The 15,264-nt window shown below is 41.4% G+C and overlaps 1 protein-coding gene across 8 annotated transcripts in view; it reads right to left on the bottom strand.

Annotated features, from left to right (window-relative positions):
• The window catches only part of adgrb3 (adhesion G protein-coupled receptor B3), a 122,488-nt gene that overhangs the window by 4,765 nt on the left and 102,459 nt on the right, over nucleotides 1-15,264 (bottom strand). For 6 of the 8 annotated variants that reach the window (XM_084376164.1, XM_084376162.1, XM_084376161.1 and 3 more), the window contains 8 exons: nucleotides 8,511-8,661; nucleotides 6,585-6,654; nucleotides 6,098-6,164; nucleotides 3,690-3,793; nucleotides 3,250-3,348; nucleotides 2,760-2,931; nucleotides 1,729-1,824; nucleotides 846-885 (listed from right to left, as the gene is read on the bottom strand). In XM_084376164.1, the coding sequence (XP_084232290.1) occupies nucleotides 846-885; nucleotides 1,729-1,824; nucleotides 2,760-2,931; nucleotides 3,250-3,348; nucleotides 3,690-3,793; nucleotides 6,098-6,164; nucleotides 6,585-6,654; nucleotides 8,511-8,661 (799 nt within the window). The remainder of the gene's footprint in view (nucleotides 1-845; nucleotides 886-1,728; nucleotides 1,825-2,759; nucleotides 2,932-3,249; nucleotides 3,349-3,689; nucleotides 3,794-6,097; nucleotides 6,165-6,584; nucleotides 6,655-8,510; nucleotides 8,662-15,264) is intronic. The other 2 variants (XM_084376163.1, XM_084376166.1) reach the window with 2 other exon arrangements.

Consider the following 15,264-nt stretch of genomic DNA (forward strand, 5'->3'; position numbering starts at 1 on the left):
AGAGAATTATCTGTAAAGTGCACTTCTCCCTGACTGCAGCTCTCCTTCAGACTGGATCTGGTCATGATTTATGAATGACACCTGAGCTCGGCCTTTTTGTATCGGCTATGTCCACTTTAGCTTTACAAGACTGCACAGAATGAAGCGACTTGGGTCACAAGAGCCAGACAGCCTCTTTTCGTCTCTTAACAAGCTGTGTTTCAGAGAGCTCTGAATAATGGTCAGCGTGGTTATTCCCAGCAGATCCATTTAACTTGTGCTTTTCATTGGTTTGGAAGGAACTGGAGAGAGACGGGGCTCGGGGCTCGCGCTGGTTGCCACCACTAGTTACATGCAGGATGAATTGCACCATCTCCGAGGAGCATTTATTCACTATTGTTTTATTAAATCATACACTTGTCTAGCAGCAATTACTGCGGCTCAAAAGTAGAGAAGATGCAGGAATCAAGATGGGATATTACCTCCCCACTTAGCTGAGGGAGAAAATGCTCTCAAAATGAGACCCATAGCACCTACGCACTTATTCCATGACAGCCTCGACATGTTAATGAAAAACATAATTACAAAGTGCGACTGGCAGAAGACGGGAGAAGCTGCCGCTATTCACATTTATTGCTGTAAATCCGAAAAAATGGAGCGAAAATCCAACAGCTCTCTTTGTGCTGTTTTGTTCCCAGATTAAAGTCAGTGTTTTGGTAACTGTGAAAAACCTCCTGTGGGGATTGTTGGTTGTTATGTAACCTCAGCTATTTTTTACTGTCTAACCTCTTTTGTTTTTTTTGGTTTTTTTAACATGCCATGCAAGGAGAATCTAGTTAACGAGAGGGCGACCATCTGTTCTTTACCTGATCGGCAGGCGATGTCCACATCTTTCTCGAAGTCAGTCTGTGGAAGGAGGACAGACAAATGGTCAGCGTTGCTAAAAAATGAAAACCGTTAAAAATAATGATGCCGTTTCCTGTTCTACAAAATCAGAGCTAGTCTCATCTGTAAAAGCTAGCTGCAACATTAGGATCAATGGTATTTTTTTTACATTCCCGATTCTTTAGAAAAATGCAGAGCACTCATTTTTATCCTGACAATACATCAATAAAACAACTATGGGGAAAGAAATGCAACTGCAGCAGCTGGGAAGTATTCTGCGCTCTCTTCTAATGGCTGTATTGAACCAGGACGCCCATGACACCATTCTGCTATCGTGAAAAGTATTTCCGTCGGATGGGTATTAGAATACTAATGGCAGATCATTGCCATGATGTGCCAGCGGCGGGGTCGCGTTAGATGAAGAGACTGGTGTCCCATTCAAAAAGGTCAGGCAGGGGAACAGTCTTCTATTACCCTGTGAGAGGAAATGAGAGGGGGTGCATGGCAAACAGTAAGTTCAATCAAACAGAAATAAAGGATTGCGCTCGGGGCCTAAGAAAACCAAAGGGAACCAATGCAATTTGTCAGAGGGCCAAGTGTCCACGCTGCATGTAATTGCAGCCTTGCAAAAAGCGTCGCGTGAAAAATTATTAACCTATGGGAAACAATGCCGTATGTGTTAGAAGGCAAATTAAACCGAATAATAAAGAAAATGAAAATAAAACAGTAAGAGGAACACAAGTTAAATTAAGGTCAATGAGAACACAGAGGTTTGCATATGTATTATAAATAACCAGAGAACACTGTCTGCTTAAATTATAGAGCATCTAATGCTCACAGATAACAGGGGGTAACTGCACCTACCATTATCTGAGCGTGCCCGTTCGGGAAGGTTCCTGTTGCATCACCGCTGATCGGGTCTTGGCAGTTTCTGAGCCGGCATCTGAAGGCGTCTTGGACCTGAAGACAGAGGCCGTCAGGTTTTCATCGTGTCCACAACACAATAATAATGACATCGCACTTCTTAAAAAAAGTTTGCTTTTGTTATCAGGTCACGGCCTCTGTCAAGTCTATAAAGATTAAAACCTCCGCCGAGGGTGTCTGTTTGTCGGTTGGTTGGTTTGTCAACAGGATTACACAAAAACTACTGAGCAGATTTCCATGAAACTTGGATGAAGGATGGGTCTCGGCCCAAAATAGACCCCATTAACGTTTGGTGCAGATCCAGGAATTTTTTCTTTCTCGCTTTCTTTAAAATTGCAAGATAGGGCTTTTGTTAAGTTCTCAGGAGATAATACATGGATCATGATGAAAACAATCATGTATTTAGGTGGCTGGGATCTATGAGTGAGTACAGTATGATGCGGATCCACATAAAAATATGTATTTAGGTTATGTTTAATTTGATATTGGATTGAATTGAAAGGGACTGCTCAGCCTTGGCAGAGGTATGCGTTCTAATGAGTGCCATTCTAGTTTTACTTGAGAGTGTTCAGAAGTTTACTCTTGGGAGCAAGTAAAATCATGTCCAATTGTAGTAGTAATAGTAGTATTTTATTTCAGTCCTCTTTAACAATTTCCCCAATAAATAAGGCATTCAATTAAATGAAAAAAACAAAAAACGAAAAAGAAAAAATAAGGAGGAAAACAAAAACTGACCAAAAAACTGTGGGTTGACATTTTACCTTATTATAGCTACCCTTTGTACATAGCATATTCTAATAGGCAACCCTCTCACTACCAGGTGTAAGCTCACTGTCTTTCTCTCATTCCAAACAACCTCTGAATACAGATGGGAGGTGACTTAATTTGTATTGAGCAAATCTACTCCCTGCAACACTGAAAGAAAAAAGAAAGGAAAGAAAAAAGAAAGGTGACTTCATATCATCCCCTACCTCTCTCCGTAGGATACAGTGCACCATCACAATGACAAAACCCTGCAGTGAGTCAAAGACGGCAAAGAGGATCTGAAAGAGGATGGAGCGCTTGTCCGTCATGGCGAGCACTGCAGACATCCAGGTCAAAGCCAGCAGAGGTAGGACGACACAGGAACTCCACAGGGACGCCCTGAGAGGAGGAAGGAAGGGTCGTGTAGAGGAAATAAAAGCAAGCAAATCGTTGTAGATAAGTAACATCTCGATAAGGTAACATCTTTTTTTTCACCCCTGTGGTAACAGCAGGGATTTAATGTTCATGCTAGTAGTAATGTAAGTCTACAGTAAAAGACCCCTGTACTGATCTGATGCTCTGTGGGTGTGATTGGGACATCAGTTTACACTGCAGTGGACTGCACTAAGGTCTATACTGTGGAGGTGGACACGCTGTACATGCAGAGACTCCCCGTAGCACTGACTTATTGATTCAAAGACACTGACAAGCACTTACATTGCATTGCTAGCTGTAGTTGCTGATAAAGCAGTTGTTGATACAACACCACATTTGGCACACTTGAGAGTTAATCCTGTATGCGGCTCACTCATCTGTCTGTGGGACACAGAGACAACAGCATGACAAACAACGCTAACAGCCACTAGTCCGACTTTCAATTCTCCCCCGTCATATTAGCAGCAGCAGAGGCAGCCAGCGTGTGGGCGTTTTTAAAATGATTTTCATCTTGGACTGATTCTGCCAAAGAAAGTACGGAGCCACGTCGCTCCCGAGAGAGATCTGACCTCTTTATGTTTATGCCTCTAATTTCCTTTTTCAACAGTGAGGAAAAAAGGAGGTCTGAATCTCCATATGTATAAGAAAATCAAAGCATGTTTATACTTTTGCAAGAAGTTAAGAAGAAGAAATGTTAGGAAATAGAAAATGGAGGTACTAACAAGGACGTGCTGTCATACCCTGCTCGATGCTTCAGCTTCTTGTCCAGTATGCCATCTCTGGACACTAATTTATTAAAGACCAAGATACCGATCACCATGTTCACCTGTCGACAGGAGAGGAAACAGGAATATTAGTTTTTAAACAATTTTGCAACAATATTATTTCAAAAAAACATTGTCAAAGCAGCTACAAGGAGCTTTCCTTTGTTGTTGATTGTGGCGGCCACTGTGGACAGAATGGCCAGGAGCACCTCGAATAATAAAGATCTTGATCTGACTAGTGTGGGCATTTGCTTTGGAAACAAGTGACTGTTTTTCTTTTTTAAGCACAGCTGGTTGTACCATGCATAATGTATCTATTTATGGCTGTGTAAGATTAATAACTGTAAAATGACGATCGTGCAAGAAAGTGCGCTTTGTTTAAGCTGCAGTCCGACCTGGTGACAGGCATTAAAATAGCCAGTCTTCTCGCTGATGATCCTGTTTGCACATGTACGTCATAAAGAGGCATCTTCTTAAATCGAGCCTGTTTTATAACCAGTTTAAAACTCCTTGTAGTGCGTTTAAAAATACCTCTAATTTCCCAGCTTGACATTCTACAGCACATAGGTAGCCGATGATTTAATGTCATTATCCTGCAGGCGTTTTTTCCCCCCTCCGTTCTCCATCTATGCTGAGCTTTGACCTCTAGCTTCTATTGTTTGCTCATCTCTTTGACATTTCAGCCAATGGATGAGGCATGCCCTGGATACTTCGCCCAGCACAACAGCCTCAAGAAAAGATCTGCTTGACAAGAAACACTTGTCTTCTCAAAGGCACCTTCTCCTATTATTAGCAGCGCCTAATAGAAAAACAGAGGGAGATTTACAGGAGCCGGGACGCAAATTCTTTAAAACATTTCGGCTGCTGCTATTTTAAATCCCTCTCGCTGAGATAAAGAGCTCATCAGTAATTTATACAAATTCATTTGGGGAAGTTTTTTTTATCCAATAAGCTTTGTTACTGGGAGACATTTCATTCAGATGCTACAGTATCAATACAGCGATAAAGGCAGCGTGGTGTTCTCACTGCAGAGGCTTGTTTCTGCCATTTTTTGAAGAGATTAGCGCGTGTTCCTTGGAGTTTCATCACAAATGAAACCCGCGGAACAGCGAGACGTCAAGTCAAGCTAAGGCGTTTAGTCACTTTTAAAAAGAAGAAATATCTGAAATCGCTTTATTTCAAATCCCACCACAGAACAGAGGTTTGACAATGAAGACTGTGACTCAGACTTCGCTGTCCTCTGTCCCTCTGACACACACTCGGAGTGATTTGCATAATCACATTCTTTGTGTAATTTTCTCTGTACAACAGTGTAAATACAAGATGATTAAAATACCCTAGTATATTAGATTTTTGAACAAATCTAACGCATGAATACTTTATAACCTCAAAGCTACATGGAGCACCATTATGGTAAATGAAAGGGAATTACTTGAGCACATTGCCTGATGGGACGCTCATTAGTTTGACTTTGAAACCAGAGTGTGTTCCTCCTGTTAGGCGTTTTCACAGCAACACTTTGTTGAGTTTCAGCACAGTGCAGTTGTCCCACATTGGTACTGTGCCATCAGTAACACTACTTTATGGTTTGTGTGCATCTTTTTATTTGGGAACAAGCAGCAAAATGTCGTTTTTTGATATTATTATCATTATTTATAAGCTATGCCAAGTTAGGTGGAGTTCTTTTGATATTGCTTAAAAGGGACAGTTCCCCCCAAATCAAAAATATATATTTTTCCTCTTACTGTGGTGCTATATATCCATCTAGACTGTTTTGGTGTGAGTTTTTGAGATATCGTCCATAGAAATGTCTGCCTTCTTTCAAATATAATGGAACTAGCTGGCACTCCCGGGGTGCTCAAAGTGCCAAAAATGCATTTGAAAATATATCAACAGCAATGTCTTTTTTCCAAAAAATCATCCCATGCTGTCACCCATGAACGATGCACACTCCCTTCTGTGCTGTGATACAGTTGGCGGCTGTAGTTCGGTAGAAAGAAAATAGTTCCTACAGATGAAACTGCTCACAACAAGGTCTGTGGATTGTCATGAGTATCTGGGTCATGATATCTGGGAAGAGACATTGCTGTTGAGTCTTTCAAATGTATTTTTTGGTGCTTTGAGCACCACAAGCCGAGTGGCATTATATATTAAGAAGGCGGTCATCTCTACAGCCGATATTTCCAAAACTCTGCAAATCACACCAAACCAATCTGGATGGATACATAGCGCTACAAGTAAGACAGTCAAACACATGCAAATTTTTCTGATGGCTCAAACACTGGCTTTGTTGTTGCAAATCTACATTTCCCTCGTTTTCTCAGCGTATAAAAGTTAAAGGCGGACATCTGATGCCTGAAACGTACCAGAACAACAGCAGCTGCGGGTCCAACAAAGGCGTACAGGAGCCCACCCTCCAAAGACAGCCAACAGCTGCAGGGAAAAAGCAGCAAAACACAGTTAACTCCCACCAAAGACATTAACATCCAAGTTAATGGCGCACACCAGCATACAATTGTATTCCCCCCAATTGTCAGGGGAGAAGTGCCATATGCTGTGACTCTATTTCCAAAGTTTCACAGGATAATAAAATGCTAAAGAGATTTTAAGCAGTGTTTATGCGTCTGGTATCCAGCAGGGATACAACTCACAGGAAATTGGGGTCTTGCTGCGCTATTTTGAAATTTGATTGGGTTCAGGGGACTTTGTTTATGGCACTGTTTAGGATAAGTAAGCCACTGCAGAAGCACTTAATCATTACTCTTAAGTGTTACAATGAACCCACTGCGTGTGCGTGTAACGAATAATGAATACAGATTTTAAAAAGAGAAGACAAAAAAAAGACAAACTCACTATAAGGGTGTCCCGTAGCCCTTTGTTTTGGTGAATCCCATTGAAACGGCAACCACTAAGGCTGGTAATCCTTGAAAAGAGAAAACAATCAATAGTTATTCAGGCAGTTCCTGTCAGAACTGAGAGTATGATCCCACTTCAGTGCAGAAGAAGAAGTCAGCCTCGGTGCCGCGCAGTCATTAAACAAAGTGCAGCTAGATTCACTCCATTAGAAGCTACAGAATGAGACTATACAATCATCTGAGAGTATATGATCAACTACAGCGTATGCATTTCAATATTTCAGTCAACAAACTGTGCAGCATTCCATTAAGAGGCGGAGGAGAACAGACTGTACTGTGCTTTGACAAAATGGCAGCAGTGCATCCAGTCCAGAAAACCACGTAGTGAAATCTCATCACTGTACTGTAAGAGATCCCCCCTCTGCCTCCACACCTCTTCTATGATTTTTTTTTCTTCTTCTTTTTTTTTTGCTGTATGGCTCCTCATTATAGATTGGTGTAATGGATTCAGCTCCTTACTACTGTGTGCTCAGAATATTAACGCCTTTTCCTCTCGGAGCGGCGCAGGCAGGTGCTATTGATGTAATCAGTTTCCTGGAGGCACGAGGCGAAGACCCCGTGGCCATCCAGTGCCTCTCCGCAGTGCTGAAGAGGTAAAGAGTGCCGAGTGTACACAAGCATGTCATGAATCACCGCGCGTTCAACAGTCTGGTGGAGACGCAGCACTTCAAACAGGCTGAATTAAGAGACAACAGGTACCGTGTGCTGCCTTCAGAAATCAGTTTTCCAAAATGTTCTGTTTGAATGCGGGCGGTAATCTGTAGAGGATTAGTGTAATTTCATTCTCCCGTCGTTACACGTAATAAATAGCATCCCGATTATGTGAAGCACTTTTATTGTCATACAACGATACCCTGTGGTCTTATTTATCATCAGATTGTGTCTCATGGCGTTTTTTTTGGGGGAGAATCTATGTGATTGTAGAACAGCCTTTGTCCATTTTTTTTGCAGCAAGCAGTGGCACTGCAATGACTAAGAGAGCCTTGTTTGTTGCTAGGTAACAAGAAGAATGAGTGTGGGCTCTTTCATAATCAAATTGATTTTTTTTTTTTTTTAAAGCAGAGATTTCTAGTAGTCTGTAAGAAAGAGCCCTTTGGACGAGGATCCATACTGACATTTAACAAATGAAGTGAAAATCAAAATCTGAAAGATTCTGATACAGATATTTAAGACCGCCTGTGTTTATCGATGGATATGTATAATTGTCATTATTCTATTTTTTTTTTGTTATGTGACATTCAAGCGCAGGGACAGCAGCGTGGGAGGAAGGAGAAACTTAATTATCTGAGACTCAGACTGATTAAAATCTGTCGCAATATGGATAATAAGCACATTATATTGGTCGAGCGCTGCCGCCTGTATTTCATTTGTGATATGTGTTAATGTTACGGATGCGTCAGAATATCTATAACCATGCAACTCGTACTGAAACCAGCTGGAGTGTATGAATTCAATACATTTTACCTTTGCAAACACCTTTCATTCACCTGAACTCTATTTCTGAGATAAAATGTATTCTGCTGCAGTGTAAAAGCTCGGCTCACGCCCTCTTTATCAGACATAAGGTCATTGCAGCCTGCTACGGGAGAGCCGCACCAGTCTGTCTCCCCCCACTGCTCAAGGCCAGTCCATTTACCCAGCCCTCAGAGAGCTTGACTGGAGCACAAAAGCATCACAACAAAGAACGTGATAGGATGAAGATCTGGCTGCCCCACAGAGGATGAGAGCGGCGGATGAGAAAAAGACGTCCGGTTACTTGGAAAGACACCTTGGCCGGAGAAACCTTGGGAGAGAAATGGCGGCAGCGAGGTATGAAGGGAGGTAATGAAGAGGTTCAGAGGAAACGTGCTGCTTGCTTACTTACCCCAGCCCAAACACAGAAAGCGCTTGCGGATGAGCCTGGTCCGAACCTTTCCTGTCACCGCCATGTAGGACTGCCAGGCCTCCGTGAGGACCCAGCAGAACGATGCCAGGAAGAAGAAGTGCAGAAAGGCTGTCGTCATGACGCAGACACCCTATCGATTTGAGAAAGAAGGGTCAGAAAGAGATATATTAGCCACAGCTAATATAAAAATGGAAATGCAGCTGTAACACAACTAAAACAAGTGCACCCTGCAGAGACACATTGATTATATTGATATTTCTTTATTTCCTTGAACTATTCTTGAAGCACAGACAGCGTTTGCCTGTCTAGACCATCCACTGAAATACCACCATGTGCATCCAATGAAACAAAGCGTCTGTTTAAAACTGCAGCAACACAAGTGGCAGTTGTAGTAAAGATCAGAGCCAGGCTGGCTGACACAGAAAGCCATTGCGTAGCATTCTTCTGCACTAACCCTCATTAGTATGCTGGGGATCCCACCTGGAGGCATGTGAGCCAAGGTCAACTGTTTTACACAGACAGGAGGGGAACAAACCACAACACTGCCTAAACGATACAGAACGCACGCGGCGGAGGCAGCAGATTGCATTCAGGCTCGACAATGTAGCGCCACTTTTCAGCTTCATTAGCTTGTCCATCTTTGTTCCACGGAGACGAATCTCCAAATGGGATTGTTTAGGAGAGGATTAGAAATAAAGAAGTATCCTTAGGAATCTTGTCATGGCACGCTGACATTCGTGAGTGAGAAGAGATTAGGTTTATTTTTTGTCAGTTCAGATTGTTTGCAGTGTGAAGCCGCAGTAATCTGAGCGACGCCGCACAAAGAGGGGAAGATTGAAGTGTATCATCTCGTCCCAGGGCGTCCACACCATACTGTGAGATCTCCCATACACTTTACGTCACCCACTGAGAAAAACCACACTAAATCCATCCATCGCCTGTAGTGTTCATGGGGTTCATACGAGATAATGATCCAGCGCGAAGGGTGGTAAATTCTGTTTACCTACACTTGCGAGGGATGTAAGTTATGTAACTGTGGATTCAGGTTAAAAAAACGTTAGTCAAAATTAATTTAGGATGCATTCAGGTACAGCAGGTATGTTGCTGTATAATGCCATATGTCTGATGTCTGAGTTTGACCCTTAAATGTAATTGTCAGGGTTGGGGTTTTTAACGGCCGACTTTAAAGAACATCGGACTAAAATGAATAGCCTATAAAAAAGAATCACCCCGCTACCATTAATAGGATACATTAAACATGCTATATATACTGTCATTTTCTGGTGCAAAGTGGCAACAGCATGGTGCACAGGCAGCAATATCAAACTTACAGTTTAATCTATAATTCTATAAATCTTTACTTTCTGTAACACATGAGTCACGGTGGATTCTGCTTGGTCAGTTCAACATGCACTAACTTCTCCCCTGGCCAAACCTTCATGCAGTAAAGATCTACTGGGAAAAGATATGAAGATATACTGTAAATGGTGAGTTACCTAAGCGAATATGAGTCAGTTTTGGCAGCTCCCAGGAGATATACAGGGTCAGCAGCGGGCTCTTTCAGAGAACGCACGCATTTTTTCTGATACTTAAATGTTCAAACTTCTAGCCTCTTAAAATGTACCTCTATCTGCCAAAATGTTTAAGTTGTACTGTGAGAGACATTTTGCATTTGATCAGTACATTCTTAATTGAAATGGACATTTACTGTGCTGTATCGTAGCCACACAGCGTCTATTTATGCAATGTTTTAGCCTTTTTATACGGACTTATGAATTCAGTGACCTGTATGTAGCATACTGCTGTGCTGTATGTGACTGTCACTGGATAACCCTGACAAATAAAGGAGGAACATCTTATATTAATCTTGTATATCTTTACATGCTGATTTTGAAATGAAGGAGACAGCAGGGGAAGGAGGAACCAGCCACAACACTCTATATTAAAGGCACGCACTGTATATTCACCATTAGATAGCTGCTCATTAGCATGCATATATGTCGCAGTAATATGAGGCTATTGAAGGAAAGGTTATAGGCTAGTAGTTGTAGAATATGGTCATGCAGAGTAAGGCATTAATAGGTGCCTTATAATGAGTAATAACTAGCCAACGTGCTACTAATATGCATGCTAATAATCAGCTAGCTGATGGTAAAAGTTGTGTTCCATAATCTTAGCTGTTGTCACTGTCTCCAGTATATACAGTATAGCAGCTATACCGCCTGTAGTTGCATCGGAAGCTAAATCTAGTGTTGCTCATGAGCTGTCCAGGGTGCTGAAAATAGAGTCTGCCTTGTTTCCTGGAAACAGGTCACATGCGCTTGTTATGTTTCACGGTTCACTCGGGCGCCTGTACCATCCGGCCTCATTAGTGCTCGAAAATAAGAAACTGTGCATTTGAAAAGGGAGAAAGGTACAGACACGAGGATGGCACTGGTTGGACAAAGGCAGTCATACAAAAACAAGGTTGAAACCCGGAGTTCACACTGCCCTTTAGAAAGGCAAATGCCGGGAGATGTTGAGCGCACTGTGTCAGTATCCATGGAAACTGAGGAAGGGACCACATTAAAACATTGCAGAGCTGATAGACATGAAGGTAAGAGTAGGGGCTGTAAGTGAATACTTCAGGACGGTTCAGTAATGTCCATTTAAGGTCAGAACAGGAAATTTAAAGAATTTCTCTCTGTGGTCAGACTGAACCTTGACTGAAAGCTCTGGCCCGAGCCTCGGTGCTCTCTCAAATGTTAAGAACTGAAAGCCTCGTTGTCATGAACTGTTGCACACTGCTTTATAATGCAGTGGATTGAATGGAAGAAGGGAGCAGTGGCATACTGTTAAAGTGAAAAAGGGATTTTAGTTTTACTCATAGCAAAGCTAAGAAAACCCTCTTTTCTTTTTATTATTTGCCAATCACACTCATTCTTTATTTAAGGTAACTTTCAGTCCAGCAAATACTGTAACTTTTCATACATATTTCCTCTATTATTACAATAAGCACTTAAAGAAAACTAAGAATAGTTTGCTCTGGGAGATCACATTAATTGCACAGTATGTGTAATTTAGTTCTGCAAAGATCTACAACGTTATTTAAAATGTTGCAGAAGAATCTGGACCAGACCTCATAACGCTACTTTCATCTTCCCAACGGTTGTGAATCAGTGTGGGAGGAGGAGGCCGGTTGTTATTTTGACTGAAGCACCCTCCGTTTGAATCAAGCAACAAGTGCCCCAGCGCTTTAAACAGTAGGTGCTTGGGTGGAGGACATTCAAAAGCCTCAAACAACAAAGTGGTGGTGGTGGAGGCAAAGTGTTGTTGAACCGCAGAGAAACTCTGAGCAAAAAATGCATCAACTTTGCCACTACAGTCAGAAAATGGCTACTCCTACTTCCTCTTTCTATGGATGTACCTCCCAACAACCTGGAGCGAGCTCATACTTAGGACACTCCTGTCCACTTTGTTTCAATATGTAACACTCGTTAGGTTAAAAAACAATGCACACAATTACCCTTCAGAGGATCCCTGCAGTTAATAAGCTGCTTTCAAACATGTAGGAACGAGCTTGTATGTTGGTCTTGACTGTTGCTATTCATAAATCATTTGGTTTACCGTTTGACTGGAAGGCAGGGATATATACAATCCCTCTTTCCCGCACATCGCTATAAGGGGAGGTCAAGCTTGATGCACTAACAATATGCTATCGCTCAAATGTGCACGCTGCAGTTACTGCATGTGTAATATACAGCACATATATGAGCTCGAGCATGTTGTTTTTTATGGTTGATCTCTCGTATATCCGTGCACAGAAATCTAAATTGAAAACAAGATTTAATTCTTTGTTTTCTTAAAACACATCTAAAAGCTCAGTGCTCATTTTCTCCTTTTCAGTTTGTTTGCCAAAAGATGATTTTTTGGGCTTTTTTAAAAAAAATCTTTATTGGACAGGTTTTGCTGTGGCCATGCAGCATTCACTGTAACCATTCATGCTACCATGGCGCTCCAGTTTTCCATTTTGGCTACTGTCACCAAATAACATTGCCAACAATTTACCAACATCATTGGAATTATATAGTATATTTAATCCAAACTGAGAATTTCCAAGCTCCTCATATTTTTAGGATAACGATTTTTGACAAGATACCAGCTTTGATAAGCCATCTGTGCTGATACACGACATGCAGCGTTTAAACAAAAGGTGATAATTGTTAATCTCCTGACGCATCAGGAGGTTTAGACACCCGAAAAATCAAAAGCAGATAAGTTGTTTAAAGCCGGCTGTCTAAAGAAGAACTGTGTCAGCTCACAATGCTCACCAGATGTGACTTCCTGACATGTGTCATGTGCTGGTGTTTCATCATTTTATAAAAGCCAACTATTTCCTGGCGATGTTTTTATTGTCTTCTCTTGGTAGTTAAAGCACAGGTTGACACGCAGCAGAACTTGACCGCCACCCACCTAATGTATAATACATTTTCACTCATTACAGGATGCGCATTTTACTGGAATATCCTCTATATTTCTTACACCTTCTAATTCTACCTTTGCTCGAAAAACCAACAGTGTCTGCTCCTCTTTGTCTTCTTTCCATAAACCCAAGATGAACAACGACACGGGACAAAAGGAAAGCACAGGCAGACAAAGGTGACTCACTGACTTCTTGCTCCCAGAGGACACCTCCACACCAAAGAGATGATTTCTATTAGACGATGAGCAAGTCTGAATCCACAAACAGTGGAGCCAATTATATGCACTTCTTACAAGAGATGCAGGAAAAACAAGTGAGGCAGTGTCAGGCAGCATGGCAATTAAACCCACACAGGGGCTATGTTTTCTTCTCTTGCTAGCCTGCTCCTCAAACACTGGCTTCTACAGTACCTCTGATCAAACAAATGAAATATTTCTCAAATATTATTACAACAGGAGAGTCACAGTCGAGACGGAACAAAGGGGCAATAGTAATAAATCGTCCTGGAACTTTTATCAACAACATTGTGGAGACCACTTCCTAACTTGACTGAGCCAACAGCATTGTATTTCACTATGGTTGATGATGGGCCTCAGAAGAGCTGGTGTGGTTTCGAGGTGTCCAATTAAAGCTTACAAATTAGGTTCTGGAGGCTGTGAGAGACAATTATGAGAAATTCTGGTTTAATAAAATTTTACGGATTCTGATTCTTATTTCTCTTTGAAATATAATCTAATGCTTGTAAAGCTTTTTGTATTAATACAAACACTAACATTTTACTTTTGATTTTCATATTTTCTTGCTCACGAAGACCAAATTCAAAAAGGAACAACAACTTTATCAGCCATTTGTATCCATACAGAAGCAGCATTTGTTCACCATCTCCACCAAGGAAGTTATGTTCTCACCCCTGAACGTTGTTTCGATGGTTGGTTTATCAGCAGGGTTACACAAAAACTACTGAACAGACTTCCAAGAAACCTGGATGGAGGATGGGTCTTAGCCCAGAATAGACCCAATTAACTTTTGGTGAGGATCCAGAATTCTTTTCTCACTTTCTTTAATATTGAGAGATAATAAGGAAGGGAATAATGCATTGATCTTGATGAAAAAATCAGGCATATTTAGTTGGAGAGTATCTATGAGTAAGTACAAAAGGAGACTGTTTGGCCTTGGTGGAGGTATGTGCTCTACAGAGTGCCATTGTAACTGTTAGTAAAGATGCAAGGCAACATAAGCATTTAGTTGGAGTCGTGTTTCTGGCCACCACATGAATCTATGTGTAATATTCATACTCCTTTTTCTCTGTATTGGTTTCCACTGACTCCAGAGGGAAATATCTGGCTCTTAAGCAGCTAAATACTCCACTATGATCACCAGCTAGCTGCTAACTCTGTCTCTTATTTGTAAAGTTAAAGTTAAACAGTAAAGTTAAAAGCTATTCAACCAAAGCGATGAGCTGAACGAGGCTAAAACACTCAACAGAGCAGAAGGGAGCTGTTGAGTCCGGTGATTATTCTCTGTTGTTTCATCACTAGAAGCAACCTCTCTCACATTGCATAGTAATTTGAGATAAGTATATTGATAGTAGTATAGTGTAGGATTGAAGTTTAAGCTTTAATGTTCAGTATACTGTAAATAACAATACTGGGACAATTGCAACTATATTAGCCAGTGTTGCTTTAATTCGGCCCCCTGTGAGTCGGTGAGGGTTTGTCAGATCACTCTGGGAGAAGCTGAATTGACATCTTCAGTATGTCAGTCGATTTTCCGAAAACCACCTAATCTCTCGGCAGATTTCAGAGACAGATATCTTATTAGGAGCATGCCGAGTGAATATTCCATGTTAAGTGGTGGTCCTAGTAATCAAGACAGGAGATGACCGGAGCCCTGATTAAATCTGACAAGGCTTCAAATCAGCTCAGCTTTAAAAATGCCCTAAAGCTCTGTGCATTCATAGTCTCAGCTACTACTGTGTGCCAGATGCAAGGGCCAGTGAGGAAACAGATGAACTTATCATGTGTGGTTGCTGTTTTTGTTATTCTGTGAGATTACAGTGTTAATCAATTTACCTTCTGGTGAAAGGTTACAGTTAATACATTTTTTAATATACAGCGTCACCAAGCAACAGAATTTGTAGGTTTACAAAACACACTTTAGACTATTTTTCTTTTGGCTCGTTCATTCATTATTCATGATTCAATTTTCACTGAACACCGGAAAATTAATGGGAGGAAGCAGTTTGATTTATGAGCAGAGTCTGGTCCAATG

Source organism: Pagrus pagrus (assembly GCF_965226575.1).
Source record: "Pagrus pagrus genome assembly, chromosome: 15".
Taxonomy (NCBI): domain Eukaryota; kingdom Metazoa; phylum Chordata; class Actinopteri; order Spariformes; family Sparidae; genus Pagrus; species Pagrus pagrus.